General features: G+C 37.0%; 1 protein-coding gene across 4 annotated transcripts in view; it reads right to left on the bottom strand.

The window, feature by feature from the left end:
- The window catches only part of Cntn3 (contactin 3), a 361,039-nt gene that overhangs the window by 209,982 nt on the left and 128,517 nt on the right, over window positions 1–22,540 (bottom strand). For 3 of the 4 annotated variants that reach the window (XM_021164805.3, XM_029478975.2, XM_029478972.2), the window contains exon 4: window positions 11,138–11,313. In XM_021164805.3, the coding sequence (XP_021020464.1) occupies window positions 11,138–11,313 (176 nt within the window). Of the gene's footprint in view, window positions 1–11,137; window positions 11,314–19,410; window positions 19,578–22,540 lie in introns of all 4 variants that reach the window. The other variant, XM_029478974.2, reaches the window with a different exon arrangement.

Below are 22,540 nucleotides of genomic sequence, written 5' to 3'. Positions count from 1 at the left end.
TGTGGGGACGGTAACTTCAACAGGAGCCAGAGGTCCAGGAGACATGATCAAAAGCCTTCCTTTCCATGTCGGTGGAAATTACAACCCATTGGGTCCCACCGGAGTTTAAGACCTCAGGTCGACTGGAGAAGAGGCTATCTGTGCATAGCCCATTACCCCACACTGTATCATTTACTTGAACCCTCTCTCCCTTAACAAGCAACAACTGTACAAATCAAGCTAATCATTTTCTAGATCCCTCTAAGTCCGAATGTTTGCATGATTTATTCCCTCTGATTTAATTGCCCAAAAGCAACCTCTATAAATCAAACAACTCAATCTGCTAAATTCCCTCTGAAATGCTTAAAATAGAAAGGCTTATATACAGTTGAACTATGTATCCAGTGAGCACTTTCAGACAACTTACCTGAAGTTATCACGACTTGCACTGCAATAACCATTTCTTTTACATCATATCATATTCTTATTCTCAATAAACATAAAGAATAAGTAAAAATGTTAGTAACTAAATACAGATTGTGAGGAAAGAAGAAGCCATTGCATTACTTTGCTATATTGTTATTTTTACGTATATTTATGTATTAATATGATTAAATTCTATTCCTAATTAAAGCCCCAACTCTATTAAACAACAACATTATTCAGCACTCAGATTTTTTTTTTTTGACATGCCTGGTTCTTAGAATTAGCTAACAGATGGTCATTGAATAAATATGTAACCTTTGTTCCGGACATCTTCAATTCCTTTCAATTGTTTAGCTTTATCATTAGGATGCCACAGTAAAAGATGTTTTTATTCCATCTATTACTATCATTGAGACACTAGGTGGCTTCTGAATGGGATAATAGAGATGCAGAAGGCCTAAGAGGATCACAAATAAAACTTAAACTCAATGGTCCAAAGGATCTACTTGAAAGAATCTGTAGAACAATATCCTCAAATGGAAACAAATGATGGTGTTTAGAGAAAACAGACTGTTCTGACTTATGAAATCATAGTAGGCATATTAACTGTCTATTTTGATTTCCCATACATATTTGTATTTTAAGAATGCGTGAGTGAGAACACATGAAGTTTAGGTAGAAATTTAAATAAATGTATCTTTCAGTGGAATATCCTCAAATAAATAGGTCCCATAGTCAAGACTTGATATAATATTGTTTGTTATTTCATGAATATTCTATCTGCATATATCTTACAAATATTTAAATGGTTTAAATCAAAAGCACAAGAGCATTCCATGAACATATATATATATATATATATATATGTGTGTGTGTGTGTGTGTGTATGTGTGTGTGTGTGAGTGTGTGTGTGTATGTGTGTATATATATATATATATACATATATATATATATATATGTTCTATAGAAATCATTCTTAAAAATATAAATTATAGGTAGAGGGTGGCTCCTATTTGTTGTCCCAGCACTTGAAAGGAGGAGTCAAGTGGACTTCTGAAAGTTTTAGGTTAGCATAAACTAGAGAGGAAGTTCCAGGATATCCTGGGCTATCCTGTGAAATTCTGTCTCAACACATCATAAACAAGAAAAAAATCAAAACTAAAATCACATGTTTCCTATATAATAGGATTAAAAATATCTGCTTAATTAAAACATTTAAAGTTTTAAATGTAGTGACATATGAACTGCATAGAGAGCTGTAGTCCTTTGTTTTAATTTAAGTTGTTTTTAGACCAGCAGGGAACAGCAGCATTGAATTTCATCAAAGTCACTTATGTTCAAAGCCAAAATGCATGTTTTTCAGCTGCATTGTTTATCTCTGAGAAATGGGGCTGCCTACAACTCTCAGAGAACAGGACTCCAACTAATTATAACTCAAGGTTCCCTAATTAGCCTTCCATATCTTCTCTTTTCAGATAACAGCCAGGCACAGTGGGGGTCAACTTTTAACCTTTTTGCATTTGTTTAAGCTTCAGTCCAACTTCTACTTTCCAAGTCTCAGTACTCTTTTAAACATTATAATATAATGAAATAAAATATGTGATACCCCTCAGTTGACAGGGAAAGAGAAATCTCTGCCAGGGCAATATGGTCAATTTCTGCTTTATATAAAATGATTACAAATGGATGGAGCAAGAAAACAAGAAAAACCATCTCTTTGCTCAACAAATACTGTCCTATGGACCTTGTTCAGAGAGCAAAGTGATAATTTAACATAATCCTTTTTAGTTTCTTAGGTGTCTCTTCTCAATGTCTAAGTAACAAGTCCCTAACTGTTATCAGCCTTGGGTGGCTATGGTTTGTTTGATTCTCGTTTTGGTTTAATGCAGACAGAGTTGATTTTAAATCACATTCTCTGCAAAGCCAAGGCATTTTCAGCAAGGCAGCTTTGGCATAAGAGTAGCTCTAATTTCATGGGCCCTCAATTTCTCATTCATTATTTCATACATTGAACAGATATTGAATGAACACTTGTTAAATTCTAGGCCATCTGCCCTGTTCTAGGACTATAGCAGTGATGAGCATAATCTTTCAATCATGTAAATTAGAGAGAAATAAATACAAATATGTAGAATTTGCAACAAGGGTCAAGGCCTTGATGAAAACACAGAGGGTAGTGAGTGGCTTCTAGGAACTGACACTAATGGTGGTCCAAATGAACTGAGTAAACCACAAGGAAGGGGGCGTGCAGCAAAGGCCCTGAAGACATTCCCTATGCTCAGAAGAACAGAAAGGAAAGAATGAATTAGAAGGAACACATGGTGAGCAAGACAGAACCTTGGATACCAAGGGAATGAATGAATATTTTTCTGATTCTCACAAAGAACAATTAAAGGCATTTTGTTTTGCTTTGTTTTGTTTGCTTGCTTTGATTTATTTATTTTTTTCAGGAAGGGGTGGAATTTAAAGTCAATCTGCTTCCAGGATAGAAGCCAGAGAAGAATAGAGAAGGGGGAGGCTCTGAGGAGAAATAAATGGATAAAGCATGTTAGTGGGAAACTAAAATAGGGGAAGTGAGAGACCTGTCTGACATATCATAAAGTGGTAGAGAATAGTAGAAGGGGGTCTGGCTGCAGATTGAAGACAAAGCAGAAAGGTTTAATCACAAATAGAGTCCATTATCAGATGCTGACAGTTTAGTAATGACTGAAGTTTAGAACTGAACAACCCTAAATTATTTTACCAAACTTGATAACTCCAAACCTGATCAGGTTCAACCAAGCCGATGAGAATAGGTAAGTTAGACAGAATCATTGATAGAGACTGATGCAGAGCTGATGGAGGCTTATTTGAGAATAGAAAGAGGGAAAGCTATGTAGTCTAAACAGTGAAAAAACTGGAAAGCTTTCGGTACACTTTCTATAGAGTGCACTTTTTCTCTAACACATCCAAGAACCTACTAATTTTCTTGGTCACTAATGTTGTTTTCTGAACAAAATGTAAATAATGTCAAGAAATGGCAGAATAGTAGTTGCATGGTATTTGTAGGAATGCCAGCTAGATACAAAATTAATTGGTAAGATTAACAAAAAACTGATGTTGCAAAGTTGATTCATGAACAAATGGGATCGTCCAGTGGTTACTAGGCAGAGCACATGGGGAAAGTACAGTCTTGGTCCTCAAGAATTTCTACATACATCCTGAATCCTTGAAGCGCTATGTTCCTTGCTCCAATACACACCCAGCCAACTGGTTAGAATACTTGTCCATATCCTTGTCCTTGAAATGAGATTGTAATAGAAATTTATGACATGTATCCAGGTAAATAATACTAAAGTCTATGGATATCCTATGTTGTTCTTATATGTATAAAGCTGTAGCAGGTTGTTCCCAGTCCAATTAATTTAAGTATTAGTGCAAGAGGAGGCCTGTAATTGGACAGGGGAAAGGGCAGCTGAGTGAAGAGTTGCCAGGACAGAGAGCAATTCAGGAGAGGGGAAAGAAGCAAAATGTGGGATGCCAATGAACAGGATGATTCAGATTCAGCATGGCTTTAAATAGCCACAGGTAGATATTATTTCATATAGGGATAAAATAATTGGGGTAACTTGTCAAATCTAGGTGGGCAGCTTCAATCATTATCAATTAGCCCTGAAATTATTGTATGGGCATCTTGTGAATTAATAATTTATTGACCTAACTCAATTCTATACAGAGATAGAAAGGACAATTTGCAAATTCATCTAGAAAAAACAAAACAAAACAAAACAAAACCTGGGATAGCAAAAACTATTCTCAACAATAAAAGAACTTCTGGTGGAATCACCATCCCTGACCTCAAGCTGTACTACAGAGCAATTGTGATAAAAACTGCATGATACTGGTTCAGTGACAGACAGGTAGATCAATGGAATAGAATTGAAGACCCAAAAATGAACCCACACACCTACGGTCACTTGATTATTGACAAAGGAGCTAAAACCATCCACTGGTGACTGCAGACCATTGAGGAATGGAGAAGACAATAAGAAAGAAGAAAAGAAAGAGATGGAAGATACCATGAGGATCATTTAAATATGTTTCAAGGGAAGCACAAGGAAGCAAAGATTGAATCCAGGGACAAGAAAACTAGAAAACATACACAGAAACCTTCATGAGACATGCTTCCTAGGAGAAACTCTCTGTATCATATAGAAATGAAAGTGTCTTATCTTTGTGCTACAGGAACTCAGGGCACCTCTAAGTGATTCATATACATAATTCATCTAATATTGTCACTTGTTGAGAAAGATTCTGCTATCTTGCCTTTTTATACCAGGATCCCAAAGCATAAGGGACACATTCTTTCCTAAACCACATGGCTGGTAGTTGGGAGGGTAGGTAAAAGCCTAGATAGATTGGCTCTACTGTCTGGGACTTGAATCCTAAACATCACACAAAAAAACCTTTTAAAGAATGAGTGTTGCAGAAATATGCACTTAGGCGAATGGAAAAAGGCAATAATCAAAGAGGCAGTACATACAATATACTCATAGAAGTCATTTCTAAAAGTAAAGATCCATCCTAGTTTACATTACACTGCTGTGATAGAACAACCTGACAAAACCAACTTAAGGGAGAAAGGATTTATTTTAGATCATAATGTCAGGTTACAATTTAGCACTGTGAGAATGTCAAAATAATGGGAGCATACATCAACTTATTATATCGTAGCCACAGTGAGGAGAAGAGAGAGGATAGATGCATCCATGCTTGAACTTAACTTACTCACTGACATTCCTAGCCAGCATAGTATTCAAAGCCAATGGATGTTACCACCCATAGTGTACTGAATACTCTCCTTCATCAACTAACTTAATCAAGACTTCCACAGGCATGCCCACAGGCTAACCTGATCTATAATACCCATCACTGGGACTTCCTTCATAAGATACATATGGTCCCAGAAAAAGAAATTTCAAATACTAAATTATCTTAAATTATGAAAATAGTGAACTTTTAACAACTAATAGATCCTATGGAAAGGGTAACTCTATGTACAAATGATGAGCCCACCAGGTTCCAATAAACAGTTTCATATGCATGGCCACATAGACAATCCTAGTGAAAACCAGAGTGGCATAAAACAAACAAAATGGCATAAATGTAGAAAAATGACCCATAGGGAAGACTAAGGAATAACAGAGAGAAGAGGGAGATATAAGAAAGTAGTGGGTGAAAGTAAAAAAATTTTAAAAAAGGAAGAAAGTCTCTATATTTGTATGAAGTTGTCAGAGAAAAAAAATGAACCAATTAACAACATATGCAAAGATTTTTGTTCCCAATATAGCTGGTAAGGCATAAAGCAATTAACTCACTTTCAACAAAATGTATCCTAAAATAAAATCATGGAATTTAAAAAATGAAGGTCTTTGGGTCTTTGACTGACAAATGAGAAATAAATATCTGAGCTGGGGAGAAAATGTCATAACAGATATTAAAACTCAATGTAAGTGTTCAAATAAGGAGTTGGCAATCTACCAAGAAGGACATGTAAATGCCAGAGGGAAATAGATTTGGAAGATTTGAAATAGTTGGAAGGAGCACCTATCCCATCTCATCTGCTCAAGACATATATCATAGTAGTCATAAATAGAAAACCAAGGGGAAAAGGCATAAAGGTTTCCAATCTAAACTCACATGGTTTGAAATCCATGAAGTAAATGGCATATGAGATAAAACTTGTTCAAGAATAAAAAAAAAAAAAAAAAAAGCAATCCCCAAATTTCAGAGTTGTATTACAGAGAATTTCACTAAATTTCCTTAAAAAAAAAATTGTGCCCTCTATTTAGAACACCAGCAATCAAAATGAGATCAGAATTGCCAAGAACAGCAACAGAAATCAGTCAGGGAGAAGCAGATTTAATATTCTGATTAAAGAACTTCCAGCACAGTATAAGGTGCAGCCTTTCAGTCAACCACACTTGTAACAATTTTAGGCAGACAGTCAACTCTGTGGACCCTGAACGCTAAACCTCTGAACATCAGGAATGAGCAAAAAACATCAGACTCAGGGCCAAGAAGTACATAGACGAGGGTTTCAGGAAGATATATAACTGTTGTATAGGAATCAGTCTGAAATGTCATATTCCAAACAGCCTTAGGACATGTTGCCCAAGAACACTGCTAAAGGCACTGATGTTGCTCAAACTCTGAGAGGGTATGCAGAAAAATTGTCCTCAATTGGGCAGACTTCTGTGTAAGAAAAAGAAAATATTTTTCTTTCTCTCTCTTTTCTCTTCTTCTTCTACTTCCTCTTCACAAATACTAGATTATATTCTCCATGTAGATGGACTAAAAGGTTGAAACTAGCATCAGAGTTTCAGTAAATTTATTAAACCACAGTCAGAGAACAAATGACTCAAAGTAAACCCAAATGTGCCCGAAAGGTATTTTATTAAGAGCGTTTATAAAACTTGGTATATGGTTTGAAACAATGGCTCGGCTATCGTGGAGGATCCAAGTTTGGTTTGTAGGACCCACGTTCACTATACCTCCAGCTTTAGGGGATCCTATTCTCTCTTCTGGACTCTGTGGACAGACATGCATCACATGCAAGAAGACGGGGTGGGGGGAGGAGAGAGAGAGAAAGAAAGGGAGGGAGGGAGGGATAATTTTAAAATAAATAAATATTAAAGAAAAGATTTTTACATTTAGGATAAACAGCATGTCACAGTGAAACTGTAATCCTATTTACATATTCCTAAATCAAGAGCAACTCTGCAATCCTCATCTAGAAATATCCATTCAATGTTTTATGTATACCAGACTGAATTGAATCAGATATATGAAAATCATGTGGTAGGAACGAGGACTGACAAGGAAACAATCCCAAACTCTCTCAGAAAATGCCTTTTGCAAAGCAGAACAGACTAAATTGTGACTAATACAGATTTTGATTTCATCAGTAAACTATGGACTTTAGCTCCTGTAGTCCCTCTGATCCAGTTAACTGGATATTTTGGAATAAACAACAAGACAGATCTCTCTCACAAGACATGCAAAGCCAAGTCCAAAGGATTGAAGATTTTTATCTGGGAAGCCAAATGTTAAAACTTCTATTAGTGCTACAAGAGAATAACTTTTTCAATTCACAATAAAGACAGAAAACAATGGACAGAAATCAGGGATGATAACTACAGGGTAAAAGGCATCTTTTAAAACACAGAACTAAGAATATCTGCTCATTTGACTGAGTTAACAAAAGAATTAACTGTTGGCAAGCAAACAATATATGTAAGTGATGAAAAAAAGTAATTTGTAACATTGAGACACCCACAGCTGGGCGAGCAGCTAGGAACTAGGTAGCTAGTGGCGGCTGGTGGGGTGGAATCATGTTTCTTCAGAGTTGTAGGGCTGCTAAATTGCCAGTGTTCAGGTGAATTATCACCACATCACGTACATGGAGACAGTATTAATTAACTCAATGGTTATTAAAAAGAAAAGGACAAAAGAAAACATAAAGGTGGGAGGGGCTGTGTCAACTATATGCAGGAGACATTCGATTCAGGAGAAGGAGGTGGATAAGATGAAGATAACATTTGTGTGTGTGTGTGTGTGTGTGTGTGTGTGTGTGTGTGTGTGTGTGTGTGTGTGTGTGTGAAATCATCAAAAGGTTTCACAGGTATTCCTAAGCATAGGTCTGCAGGAATAAAATGTTTCCATGTATGCACTATGTTAACTGCCACTAAGGAATTTAAAATGGTAGCACACTTTTAGAAGTCTATGCACGTGTAGTCAAAGAATGGAAAAATGCCCAGACAGTAAAGATGTTGAAGAATAGTAACCATCTATATAACAGGGAGGGAGATATGATCCTCAGGAGAGATTTTTCTCAGGGGAATAAATGGCATCTCAAATCTTTCAAATTCTAAACAATAAGTGGCTGGTAACAGATATTCCTTATGTTTTCTTCATGCAATTAGCACATCCAGTATAATTCATAGTTTTATAAATGCATTCCATCTCATAGTTAAAAGAAAACAATATTATGATCAAGAGTTATTTTACAGTAAGGCAAAATTAATTGATTAGAGTAAGCATATGTGAGCGTTTGAATATAATTCCTCAAACCTTCAGAGTAGAGAGAAGAAACAGATGAAAAACTATACACATTTGAAACAGACACAAATAACTAATATATGTGCATATGTGAGTGTGTGTATATATCATACATTCTTTCACATATTTTTTTTGTCAATAATTTGTCTGAGTATTTCACAATCTACTGAAGGGGTCTGACAATTGCCAAAGAAACTGATATTGTGGACTATGAATTGAATAAGTATGTCCTAATTTTATTACCAACAGTAATTCAAAGCACTTTAGAAATCAAACACAATGTCTTTCTATTTCACCCATATTAGTGGGGTGATGGCTCTATTTTCACCCATTCACTCATCTGTGCTGAGCACAGCAGAACTCTCCACCTCACTGATGGAAACAAAGAGGGTGAAATAACCCAATACACAAGGCAGCCTCGATGGGATGTGGAGAACTGTTCAGTGGCAATGCTTGCAGTGCCTTTATCTTCAGGAAAGACAGGCAGGACTTCTCTGAATTGCAATTACAGCATTGTGTCGACACAAACATCCCACCTTTATGCCTCCTTTAATTTACATATTGGTATTATATTCTGTCCTCATATCCAAATTAATTTAATAATTATTAACTATCTCTCACCTCTGTACAATTAATGATTAAGAATAATTTCCTTCATTAACCTCTTTACCAGAATCTATATCCCTATCACATTAATTAAAAAAAGCACACTTTGTACTTTATTAATGTCATGTATTATGAGGCTTATGTGCAAGATTGCATTCTAATTCTTCGAAATGAATCACTCAGGGAAACACCAAAAAGGATATAAAATACCACAAGGTAAAATAATCTTACTATATACCTAGACTGATATGCAGCCAGATGCCAAGAATAGGAGAAGTTAAAACATTTAAGACTGATCAGAATGCTGGAGGAAAGGTCCAGGGTTTTTCTGAGTTTGAGTTTAGGTTCTGAAAGTGAGAACCTTTATCCTGATGTGGTACATGCCCATTCAGAAAAGCAAAGACACATCCAAGAAACAGACAATAAGAGAAAAAGGAGATGTGAGGGTCAGAGAGAGAAGAGGTGAGGTACTTTGAACTTTGTCACATTTTAATAATTTTTTTTGTGGGTGCCAAGAATGGAAGGGTCAAGGGCTTTTTCCCAGGCCCATATCCATATACATACTTTCAGACAGCTATAAAGAAAGCTAAAGTTAGTGTTTGTCTTACTTTGGGTTTATTTAGGTAAGAAAACCAACCTTAAATCTGGACCACACCATCTAGTTTCAAGAAATGTAATAAGACATGAAAGAAGGAATCTATTTTTCAAATTTATTTAGTATTATTAATTTTTTACTCATTTACATCCCATTCACTGCCCCATTTCCCATTACTCCCTCCCACAAATCATTCTACCTCCGCCACTTCTCCTCTGAGCAGCTGGGGCTCCTCTGGGATGTCTTTTGTGTTTTCACCTACTAGCCCTCACTCTTACTAGCAAGTTCACCTATCTTTCAGTGGTATTAAAATCTACTTCTGCATGGTATTTGTATTGTATAGGAAGCACTTCTGGGAGAAGAAATACAGCCCTTGAGGTGGAAAATCCAAGGTTGAAGGTAGAGTATGCCAGGCAGGGACTGAGGGATGCTGGGAGAACATGGAGATCAAGTTTTCTTCTCTAGTCTAGAGGAAATGAAGGGACAAAGAGTGGATCCGAGACTGAAGAAAAGACCATCCTGATTCTGCCCCACCTTGGGATCCATCCCATCTGCAGACACCAAACCCAGACACTATTGCTAATGCCAAGAAGCACTTGCTGACAGGAGCCTGGTATAGCTGTCCCCTGAGAGGCTCTGCAAGAGCCTGAACCAATATAGATGCAGATGCTTACAGCCAACCATTGGACTGAGCAGGAAATCTCATTGGAGGAGTTAGAGGAAGGGCTGAAGGGGCTGAAGAGGTTTGTTTGCAACTCCATAGGAAGGACAACAGAACAACCAACCAGAACCTCAGATTGCCCAAGGACTAAAGCACTAACTAAAGAATATACATTAAGGGACCCATGGCTCTGGCTGCATATGTAGCAGAGGATTGCCTTATCTGGTATCACTAGGTGAGAAGACCCCTAGTCCTATGGAGTCCTGATGCCCCAACTTAGGGGAATACTAGATGGGAATGGGTGGGCAGTTGGTGGAGTACCCTCACAGAGGCAGTGGGAAGGGGAGTGGATAGAGGGTTTGTAAAGGGGAAACTGGGAAGTAGGATAAGATTTAAAATATCAATAAATAAAATAACCAATAAAAAATGAAAAACTCTATTTCAGTATTCAAAAACCAGCTGAGACAGACAGTGTGCATTAGACGATGCCCAGATTCTTGGCCTTTGAGTTGGTAGAGAGCTGTTGTAGCACTAGTTAAATAGCCTATACGCCATTCTAATAAATACACACATATAATTTATTCTATCAGTTCTTTTCTCCTAGAAAAACCTAAAGAGATTCAATTCCCAGAGGCAGAATTATTCAATCAGTTTTTGAGTTTAAAATAATCACATCTGGTTTTGAAAGTCTAAATGACCACACAGATTCATAAGATTCATATGTGCATTTTAAAATATTGGTTTATGTATATGTACAAATATCAACTTACAGGCAAACTGGAGTTTGGCTTCTCTGCTCACTATGGTTCCAAGAGAATTCGTTGCAAAACACTGGTAACTTCCTGTATCCCAATTTCTGTTAGGGTTAATAACTATGAGATTTCCTCCATTCAGTTTGTAACGATGGTCCAGACTTGTATCAATATCACTGCCATTCAGCTGCCACCTGAAATGTAAATGTCAAGGTTATTTCTCTCCTTAGCAAGCTTAGGCTAACATTACCAACTCCACTGTAAGCACTCCAAGTCTGGAATCTTAACACTCACGAGGCTGAGGCAGGAGGACTTTTGCAAGCATTAGGCGAGCCTCAGCAACTTATTAAGACCCTACCTCAAAAGCATACAAAAAGAACAGATATGCCTTTTGAGAAGCAAAGAGTAAAGTTCAGTAGAAACTTTTGCAAAGCAGCATCTCAAAAGTTAAAGATGCTTGAGGGCTTTTGGAAGAGCTGGGGATAATTTAGCGTGTTCACTAGCTCACATGGGAAAAATTCAGGCTGGGTCTATGTGAGTGAAGATGGAGCAGAAACTAGAGGTAATTATCTCAGAAACTCCAGGCCAATCTCATGTTGACAACTTAGCAGGGGGTAGCACATTTCTTTGATTTATCTGGCCTGACTGAGCACATTTAATAAATTAATTGGTAACTGTTCTACTCTCCATTTCAGTTTGTCTGAGTAAAGACCTTTCCTGAGGCATTCATCCCCCCCCCCTTTTTTTTCCTGAAGCCTACATAGAGCTTTTTACACAACAATGCACTGCAATAAAAGAACCAAATACCACCTGGGGACAGAAAAAGTGGCAGCATAAACCCCAGGGACATAGTCATTAATGCCAGGAAAAAATTTTAAAGAAAACTAAAAAAAAAAAAAAATCTTATCTTTAAATAACTTTTAACTGAAAAGAGAAAGTGTTTAAACACTAAGTATGCTGGCACACTGACAAAAGCCCACCCATGTGCCATGATAACAAGGATACAGTCATGTTGTGAAAGATAAATCACTCACCTCCTAGATAACCAAAATCAAACCACAAAGCTACATTACCCATACATTTTAGCATATTGCAATACTGGGATCAATTGTTCAGCATAGGGACTTTGAGAAAATGGCTAAAGTAATACCTGCCTTTTAAAGGATAATAATCGTTATATATATTATGGAACATGAAAAATGTTCTAATTTACAGACTATTTAATCTCCTTTACTAATGACTGTAACCCCAAATTGAAAGTAGACTGCGAATGTAGTGATAACAGATCTAAGTACACATACAGGTGACAAGGTACCTTCCAGTACAAACCTTAACAAATTAAAGGTCTGAAGTTTAAAAAGGGAATTGAAGCCTCTGATAGAAAATCAATATTGGTGATTGATCACTTGGATCAATTCCCTAGGTATCAACTTTGTTACTAGTCTGAATAGACATCAATATTGAGTATTCTCTTACCTATTTAGAATAAGGGGGTTTCTCCTACACAGAGCAGAAACCTGTAAAAATAATTTGCACCTGGACAGAGAGATTAAAAAAAATTCTCTAACTCAGATCTTGTATGGATAATAATAATGAGTTCTTAGTTCTTCCACTTAGTTCTTATGAGGGTCCTAAGGTATGCCTTAGACCTGGAATGTTCCTCTATACAATGCTCCTTTTAAGACAACAGAATGAGACTTAGGCTAGTCCAAGCAGACAGTATCTCAGATTGCCCTTATCAGGCACCCAGAAGTCACAAGTCCCTCTTCCTTTTCTGAAAATCCCATATGATCACAAGTGATTCGGTCAGACTGATCTCAGTGATGCCCTCTGGGATCCTCCTTTGGCAGAAGACAGCAGAAAGGTATTTGCTGCACAAGATGGAAGATCCACAGAAAAAAGCAAAGGAAGGAAGGAAGGAAGGAAGGAAGGAAGGAAGGAAGGAAGGAAGGAAGGAGGGAAGGAAGGAAGGGTATGTACAAAGTGTTCTTCTTCAGAGGACCACTGAGTCCCCTTATTTGTTTAGCCAAATTTCCCTGGTCCTTCAGAATTTAGGCTCCTCCAAAATAAGGGTGATTTATTAGTCCTGGGAACAACAGAAAGAAATTATTAAATTAACAGTAGCCTTATTACATTTACTGGGAGGACGGGGACTCAGAGTTGCTAAAAAGAAATTACACTTTGCAGGAAAAGAAATAAACTACTTAGGTCAGCTGGTTAGTAAAGAGAGTTGAAAGTTATGTCCCCAAAATGTGGAGTAATTAAAACTGCACTCCATAAAACCAAGGGGACTTAGAAAATTCTTGGCCTCAATGGGGCTTTTAAAACTTTGATTTGACCCCTATGCTACCCAAACTAAAGGCCACAATGAGACATTCCCAGATGAGGAGCCAGATCTTCTGTGGGAGGCAAAAAAAAAAAAAAAAAAAAAAAATTCAATCTGCTAAAATCTTAAACCAAGAATTAATAACTGTTGTTCTTGCTCTCTTCAGTCAAGTCCATTCATTTTCCAAGTGAGGACAAAGATACCATTTCTGAAGCCACTCACTTGCGACCATAGGGGGAAAGGCAGATAATAGCATATTTGTTAAAACTATTAGATCCCATTTCAAAGAGAAGGCTGAAATACATTGGACGAGGAACTGCCACTATGCTCCTCACTAAGAAGAGCCAGTAGTTAACCTTCGGTGCCTGTCTAATTATAAATACCCCTCAGCAAGTAACACCAGTCCTACAGCAGAAGGCTGGAAGGTTTTTAACAGGCTTTAGAATCCCAAAATATGAAGCTATTCTCTCAGAGAAAGATATTTAATTCTAGCCACTGACAACTATTTAAACCCTGTTGAGTCCCTAAATGGAGGGATTCCTATGCCTTCTATACCAAACCAAGGTCTTGCAAAACCTGGGAGAAACTCCATTTCCTCAGGGATCCAAATATTTATAGATAGATTCTCCCAAGAAAATCAAAGGGAATGACATTATGGGTACTCTGTGATTGATGGGATTCAATAAAAAAAATTATTGAATTTGGACAACTGGCAAATAACTTATCAGTACAAATATGATTTATTTGCCTTAAACAAGATCCTGGAAAACTTAAATGTAAAGGTGGGGAAGGTATGTGTGTATTCCTGGCATGCCTGAAAGAGCTCCTACCTTTGGAAAACTCTGCTGAGAATGCAGGCTAACTAATAATAAAAGGCAACAAAGGATACAAATAATTATTTGACCAGGAATGAAAAATCTTACAACTATATGAATGAATTAGAATTATATGCTTTCCTAGGCACCAAAGAGGGCATAACTTTGGAGCTCAGGGAAACAGACTCACTGATAAAACAGTCAAGTGCAGGGCTGGAATGGGTCAAGTATTCTGCCATCGCATTAAAAAAGAGTAACTGATAGGCTTGTGTGGCAGGAAGGCCAGCATCCCAAGTGGTCCCTTGATGGACATCAGAATGCTCTGATTAGATGAATGCAGGATCTTCCTCTTCCAGGACAGGATGGCCTAGGTATATTCCTCCTATAAGTCTTTGTCCCTTCTGTTCCCAGCCACAAAGGAATTGAGGCAATCCCCACCACCAACTGTTCCCCTCCGCTTGGGAAGAATTTTTCCAGCTCTTGGTTTTTAAAGAAACAGGGAACAATGGTTATTCTTGGGCAATACATCTGTAATATGAGGCCTCTGTGGCTTAGAGCAGTTGTAACACTGTATAATCTTAGCACTGCCAGGACACTGTGGTGGTAATGTAGTGGACCTTTACTAAGATTTTCTCAGCCTGTTAGAATGGGGTATGTACTTTGGTCCAATTGGCTTTCTTTTTCACTCCTCCATTCCCCAACTATCTCCTCAGTTATCTCCTCAAAGAAAGGAGTTCATGTCTCCAGGAGGGTCAGTTGATCCACATATTTGTATAGATTCAACAGGAGCATCATGAGAAATCTCTAATGAATTAAAAGTAGGAATCAAGTAGGATTTGAGTCAGTGCTACCCTAATAGTCTGCTGTAACTAAAGATGCAAATTGATAAAAAAAAAGAAAAAAAAATATATACACATACAAGCTGGACTCTTCTCCACCCTCCCCGTGTGTGTGTGTGTGTGTGTGTGTGTGTGTGTGTGTGTGTGTGTGTGTGTGTGTAAAACCTAAATTATAACCAGCAAATGTTTGTAGAGTACATCAGGGATTCTATCAAGTGTATAGTAGATCAACTGGATACCACTTGTAGAATTGCATGGAAAAACAGACTAGCCCTAGACATAATGCAAGCAGTAAATGGAGGAATCTCTGTGGTGATGGGAAGTCAGTGCTGAAACTGGATTCCTAATAGCATGGCTCCTGGTGCCACTTTCATAAATTCTCTTCAGGAACTAATTCATTTACCAAGTGAGTCAGCTGGAAACTTGGGAATCTGGTTTGAAAATAAAATGGGTAATAATAATTACCTTAGTGTTGACCTCCTGTGTTATAGTCGAAAGTTCTGACTATGATTGAATGTCATGGGATCCCACGAATAGGAGAATTAGTGCAAACTGCTATCACATGGAAAGCCCCTACCCTATTCCAGAATGTTCATGTGAGTAACTCAGATACTGGAAGTCAAGCACTGTTAATTGAATTTGAAGGAAAGACAGAATGTGTATTGTAAAAGAGGGGGAAACTGTGGGAAATGTAAGAAAATGTAGTATTTGCTATCAAAGAGTGAAATAAGACAAAGGAAATGCCATCTTTAAAGAAAAAAATGTAAAAACACCATTTGACAAAAATCCCTTCCAAGTCAGCATTTTTCTGAAACAAAAATATACTTATAAATGGATGTTATCCTTGTAACTATGTTGTTTTGAATTAGCCAACTGCAGCACAAATGTGAAGCAGAGCTCTGACCCTTCAGGGTTGAGCACAGGATGCCTAGCATTGAGGTTAAAAACCCAATGGCCATTCACTTGGCTGTGCTTGCTTGCTTGCTTTTGAAAAGCCATGCACCCTTCTACAGAAGCAAAACGTTTTTTGCCCAAATACTTTGAATCACGATGTGCTTATTTTTCTGCAATCCAAGATCCATCCCTAACAAGACTGATCCTCCCCCAGTTTAGTGAATATGAGAAAAATATCCAACTTCTCTGAACGTAACTCTTCCACTTGTAAAAGAAATAAAATCCCAAGTTCCAAACTGGATTTGCTTAGGAAACTGAATGCAAGGGTGGCAGGCTGAGGCATTGCTTCTGAAAGCAGATAACACTGCCAACACAGGAAATGGCTCCTGTCAGGGCCTCATGACCCTCTGCCCTGGACTCTCTTGCTGCTCTACTTGCAGCACGCACTTGCTGGTTCTGCATCTCCTGCTTCATTCCACCCTTCTGCTCATCCCCTCTCATGTGGAACAGAGTGACTTGCACATACGGTTTCAACATTTGTGCCGTCCCTGAGAAGCTATCAAAAGAAGGATGAAACACATGCTAGACTTGGCATGTGAGGAGGAGATCTGATAGGAAACCAAATAAGTGGGTTTAATTTTTGTGGTAAATATGGTTTGTCAGCTATGGATCGCTCAGTGTGACTGAACAGAGAAAATGTTTCTAAACTGAAATTACATAGAAACACTTGATTTTATATACTTTTGAGTCATAGATAATGTCAAATGATATTTGTTCTCTCCCTGCTCTGTGTGTGTGTGTGTGTGTGTGTGTGTGTATGCTCAGGCACACACACATGAGCATGGCATGTGGGGCATATGCTCATAGAGATTCATATTTGCAATGTATGTAGAGACCAGAGGAGGATCCTAGTTGGCAACTATGAATCAGAAGATGGCCTAGTTGGCCATCAGTGGAAAGAGAGGCCCATTGTTCATGCAAACTTTATATGCCTCAGTACAGGGGAACGACAGGGCCAAGAAGTGGGAGTGGGTGGGTGGGGGAGTTGGTGGGGGAGCATTGGAAATGTAAATGAAATAAATACCCAATTAAAAAAAAAAACAGCAGCCTAATTAAAAAAAAAAAAAGAAACAGAAAACAGTCTCTCACCTCCAACTCATTTATTCCAAGTAGGCAAGATACCTCACCAGAGAGCCACAGGGAACCAACTGACTCTGCCTCCCCCAATAGAATTATAAGGAACTCTACCATGGTGGCGTTTTTAGATGGGTTTGGGGGACCTAACTCAGAGTCTCTTCCCTGTAAGGCAAGCACTTTACTGTCTGAGCTATCTTTCCCAGCCCGATATTTGTTTTTATTACCTACGAAATACAATCTGTAAAGGGGGAAAAAAGCAACATTATAGCTGAGGACGTAGAATGTTTGGGGCCTAAGCCTACCTAATAGCTTCATTTAAAAACTATGTTTTTATGTTTAGCTAATGAATAATAAAGGCTCAATGGCTGTGTGGAAAATTGTAAAAAATAAATAAAAATACAGAGAATCATTTCCTCTGGCCTATTTAATAGGTTGAAAGATTTAAGATATCATAAAATGTTTGCAGCAATATTTTATTTCAGTAAGTGTCTGCAGTCTAAAAGCTACCATTGCTAAGTTTCAAGAAGCAAAAAGGGAATGATTGTTCTATTATGTACTAATGTTTCATACTTCCTTTACCTTGTTTTTTTTTTATCATACAGACACAATTGCTAGATTCCTTTACTATGCACAAAAGTAAGAATGCTTTTAAATATGCCTCTGCCACAGCAGACGTGCCTGGGCGCTGCCACACAAAACTCTTCAGAGGTAACGTGTTCTTGAGTTACATTGAAGAATGTTAATCTTCACAAAACATAATTATTTTTCTCCTTCTAAACACTAAATCCATCACTCAATGGAACTCATCCCCTGGTGATAGAAAAGTATCTCAGTATCTTATTAAATATTGATGTTTCTTTTCACTTGCTGAAAGTTATATGTATTCAAAAGAGTTATTCTTTATTTCAACTCAGAAATATGTAAGTTAGGTCTGGGATTGGAATTCCAAATACTACTTTATTCTGAGAAACAAAAATGTGTCCCAGGATCTTGAGGCAAAATATTTATATTAGGGACAGATTTCTATGTATGTCTCATATTTTCACCTAGATAAAAAATAAACTTGGAGCTGGAAAGATGGCTCAGTGAATACTAGGACTGATTGCTCTGGCAAAGGACTCTTGTTTTGTTTCCAGTACCTACAACAGGCATCTCTCAATTGACTATACCTCCAGTTCCAGGGGAGGTGAAACTCTAGTCTGGCATCTGTTAGACCTGCATAAAGATGGTTAACATGAATTCATATAAGTACACACATAGATAGATATCATTGAAGACAAATAAACTAGGAAACTAAAGACATGGAAGTTCCTTTCTAATAAAGTATATGGCCAAATATATCTGTATGCCAGACTCATTTTATTTGCTGAAAATTCAAATCTTATTTTTCAAACCTCAGAACAATACAGGAAACTGGCCTGTATGTCTAACCTTGCTTGCCATTGCTACATGTAGCTCAAAAGGGCTACAAAGGAGGTTTGAAAAAATATTTCAAATTTACTTTAAACATTATTAATTTTTTGCAACATTCTAAACTCACTCCTATGGTTCTTAAGTGTGAACTTCAAACCTTAATGAATTTCAATGTCTGGAGAATGGGCATGTCTGAAGGTAAGCTATGGCCATCACATCACACAATAAAGTTTTTAGGTATTGCAAATTCATAGTTCTTTGGAAATTCTTTACATTTTCCTCTTTGATCAGAAAAAATTAAAATGCACCAAAAGCATTCTTTCTACCACGTGGAACTACTTTAAAGCATTTCAAAAGTGTGTTTGCATCCACACTCCATCCTGGGTCCTCAGCCTAAGCATCTGGAGCGAAGGCAGCCAGAGCCACAGCACTTGGTACTGTACACAGAGGACTGTCAATCATATAACATTTACCCTGTGCTTCAGAAGCTGACTAACCGTGTTTCTTTAGCTTGTGGTAAATGTCATAGGATTAAGGTCCTCCGCATAATCATGTTATAACACTCTAGAATGATCTTACACCTTTCTTGCCAGTTCTCAGTGTTCAAAGGCTCATTCTGAGGATGGACTGGGATTTTCTTTGCTTGATCCTTAAGTGTGACACAGTTTATAACCAGACCCCTGTGGAAATTCACGCCTGAGCAAATATTAAAAATGCTTGTCTGTGGAGGTAAATTTAGGGGTTCTAGATTTCTAGAACCTAGATTTCTAGTATGTTTGACTCACATTCTTTTTGTAAATCTTTTACGTCCTCTACACAACAGGAAAACTGCAAAGCAAATAAAGGGAGTGAGAAAACAAGGTTAACCTTGATGTAATCCAAGGGTACAGTTGAATGCAGATTGCCACATGAAGACAATTCTCTACAGCAGATGAGCAGTCTTGGAACTGGGAACAAGTTCCTTGGGAACCAGCAGTCTCTGGAATTTTGTTATGTGGCATAGGTAAGCATTTCAAACTGCATAGTCCCGATTGCTAAAAGATAAACACTCCCAATGTTATATGCAAGAACGTAAAACTACAAGAGGCAAAAATATGTGCACAATTGCACTTCAAAATAATAAACAAGCTGGTGGGAAGGGAGGAAAGAAAAGAGAGAATGTGTGTGTGTGTGTGTGTGTGTGTGTGTGTGTGTGTGTGTGAAATTCATATAATAGTACATTAAGCACAAAAGCCTACCTTTTTGATACTTCATGATACAATTTAATCAATAAAAGCCTATTTCACATTGATCATATCTGTTTGCAAAATTCTAACATTTGGCATCACATCAATTGATAAGTTAATAAATTGATAAATTTTTCACAGACATTTCCTGAATAGAGCAATCAAACTTAACTCATCAACATATGCATATTCAGGTTCCATGTACTCTTCACTGTGTATGGTCAATGCCATCCAAAATAGATAAAACCTAGAATGACCTACTGTTCTCATATACTGGATTACTTATAATTCCTTTTCATCCATGTTATGATTAGATATGGCTTCTTCTTACACAGAGCCACAGTGTATGTTCTAACTTGAATACAAACAGACATATTTTACCATCACTGTGATTTAAGACAACAAAGTTTCCAATTCAACTTTGTTACGAAGTTAGGGAGTCTCATCCCTTGAAACAGAAATTAACAGATGTAATAAAGCAAATGGTATTAGGATTATTTTAAAAAAATAATTGCAAGTTAAAAGATAACAAGTTAGAGAAAAATAAACCCTACATTTTGGCCCACAGGATAAAAACAAAGCAAGAAGAATCAAATAACACCAGAATCTGTGGGGGTTTAGAGTTGTGTTTAGGAAATAAGCCCATGCTAAGCACTTGTTAAATCAACAGGCGATCCTTTATTTGGGCTTTGACAGAAAATTTAGTAGTGTAATCACAGAAGCAATTTGTGGTTTTAGAAGCAGCTTTCAAGTTAATAAGCAAATGCATTTGTGTTCATTGCAATGTTTGTTACTGTGTTTACTGAAGTGATGAGAATAATTGCAGCCCTTGAAAGAATGAATGTATGAATTTACATATTCAATACTTTATCCAAAAATAACTATTTAGGCTTCAGCAATAATTGAAATGAGTTAAGATGCTATGTATTTTGGTCAAAAACAAAATAAAGCAAATCACAACATTGTGTGTAAAAACGTGTTTGACCATGCAGACTCCCATTTCTTTAATACATATTAAATATTAACATAGATAAACACACACAAACACACACACACACAACACACTATACTACATTGATAGTTTAACAAATGCAAAACAGATGTTCCATGTAATTTGTTATAACCTATATAACCCAGTGCAAATCCATCAGTGTCTACAATATTCTAAGGAGATAAGCGATGTTCCTGCAGATTTTCCTTCTCTGTGTAAAACTTAAATTTTCTGGGAAGTTTCCTTATTCTGCCCTAAACATGCTACTTGTCATGTGGTTCTGACATAAGAAATAAGAACACCCCATGCTCATATCTGAAGTGAGATTAGGTTAAGCATGCAAAGGTGACACATCTGATTTAATTTTAATCAATATGTTTCATATCCCCTCTCGTTGTCGTTAAAAAAAATAAAACAGAAACAGGTGATTTATTGTGTTACATGATACCTTTAATGTATAAAAGCCAACCTTTCTTTTCCTTGTGAATATTGACTGCTCACAATAATGACGGGGTCTATATTTCACATTTTTTGATATGACCAGAAGCAACTAATGACACTGCATGATAGATGAACTCTTCTTTGAGAGGTGATTTTATGGGGAGGGTATCAGGCAGCTTGAGTTCAAGAAGTTACTTTGGTTACCTCAAGGCGAATTATATTAAAATGAAGCCAATAATAAGACTTAATCCAAGCCATAGTGTGTAGAAAAGAAGCAACTCCCTAGCACTTTGAAGCTGAAGTTTTCCTATGGTATTACTGAATTCTGAAATATGATCTCCTATATTATTTTTTCATGTCATTTTCATGATGGATCTTTCTCCAGCCACTAAGTGGGCCTTTACTGTTGGCGTGGCAGCTACAGTAAACACCATTGCCCTGAGAGAGTGACATCCTATCAGGGTGACCACAATTCCCTTGTAGTACATGAATTTCAAGGTGCCATAGTCAAGCACAGTCACAATTCACTCCGTGCTACAGAAATGTCAAAGGACCATAGCCACGTGCAGTCATGCAGAGAGGATTCAAGATATAAGGTTATCCAGAATGTTTTGTGGCCAGGAGGGTGGTACAGCCTCATTTTTTTCCTCAAATACACCTTTCATGAGTTATCTACTAATAGACTCAGAAAGTATGGAGATATTTTTATGTATATTTTTAATGTTTTGCAACCACTTTAGTGGATTTTTAAAAATATTGTTAGTGCCTAAATATAAGCTTAGAAACCAAAGCTCTATAGCTGGAAAATTTAGGATATCAAACAGAGCTGAGCTTCAGGATCTAGGTTTAGAAAACTAGCAGCAATGATAACAGAATGATAGCTTTTACTTGCCTTAGTATAAAAATAGATAATAGTGACATCAGTTATTGCTTGATAATAGAAACCATACAAGGGCATATAATACATAGATGAAAATTATACTTAAAATATGTTATTTATCATGTGATTGGGTAGGTAATAAATATTATATAGCATATAAACTACATATGTGATATATGATATATAATGCATGTGTACTTATACTCTTTAATGAAATACAACTGTACATACATAGATTAATATCAGTCATGTATCACACAGGTAGTGCTACATACCAATATATTGCTACACAAAGGATAATATTTAGGACACTGTGTATGTGTGTGTATACACGGACATTAATAAACTTAAACTTCCTTCCATCACGTTGTTCATTGAATAAATGGTGAACAAAAATTAGTGTATTACACTAGTTTTTGTTTCTTTTTATACTAAGCACAATTAATGGAATTTCAGTAA

This window comes from Mus caroli, unplaced genomic scaffold (assembly GCF_978045245.1).
Source record: "Mus caroli unplaced genomic scaffold, Mus_caroli_1 scaffold_7, whole genome shotgun sequence".
Taxonomy (NCBI): domain Eukaryota; kingdom Metazoa; phylum Chordata; class Mammalia; order Rodentia; family Muridae; genus Mus; species Mus caroli.
This window is presented reverse-complemented; position numbering and strand designations above follow the sequence as displayed.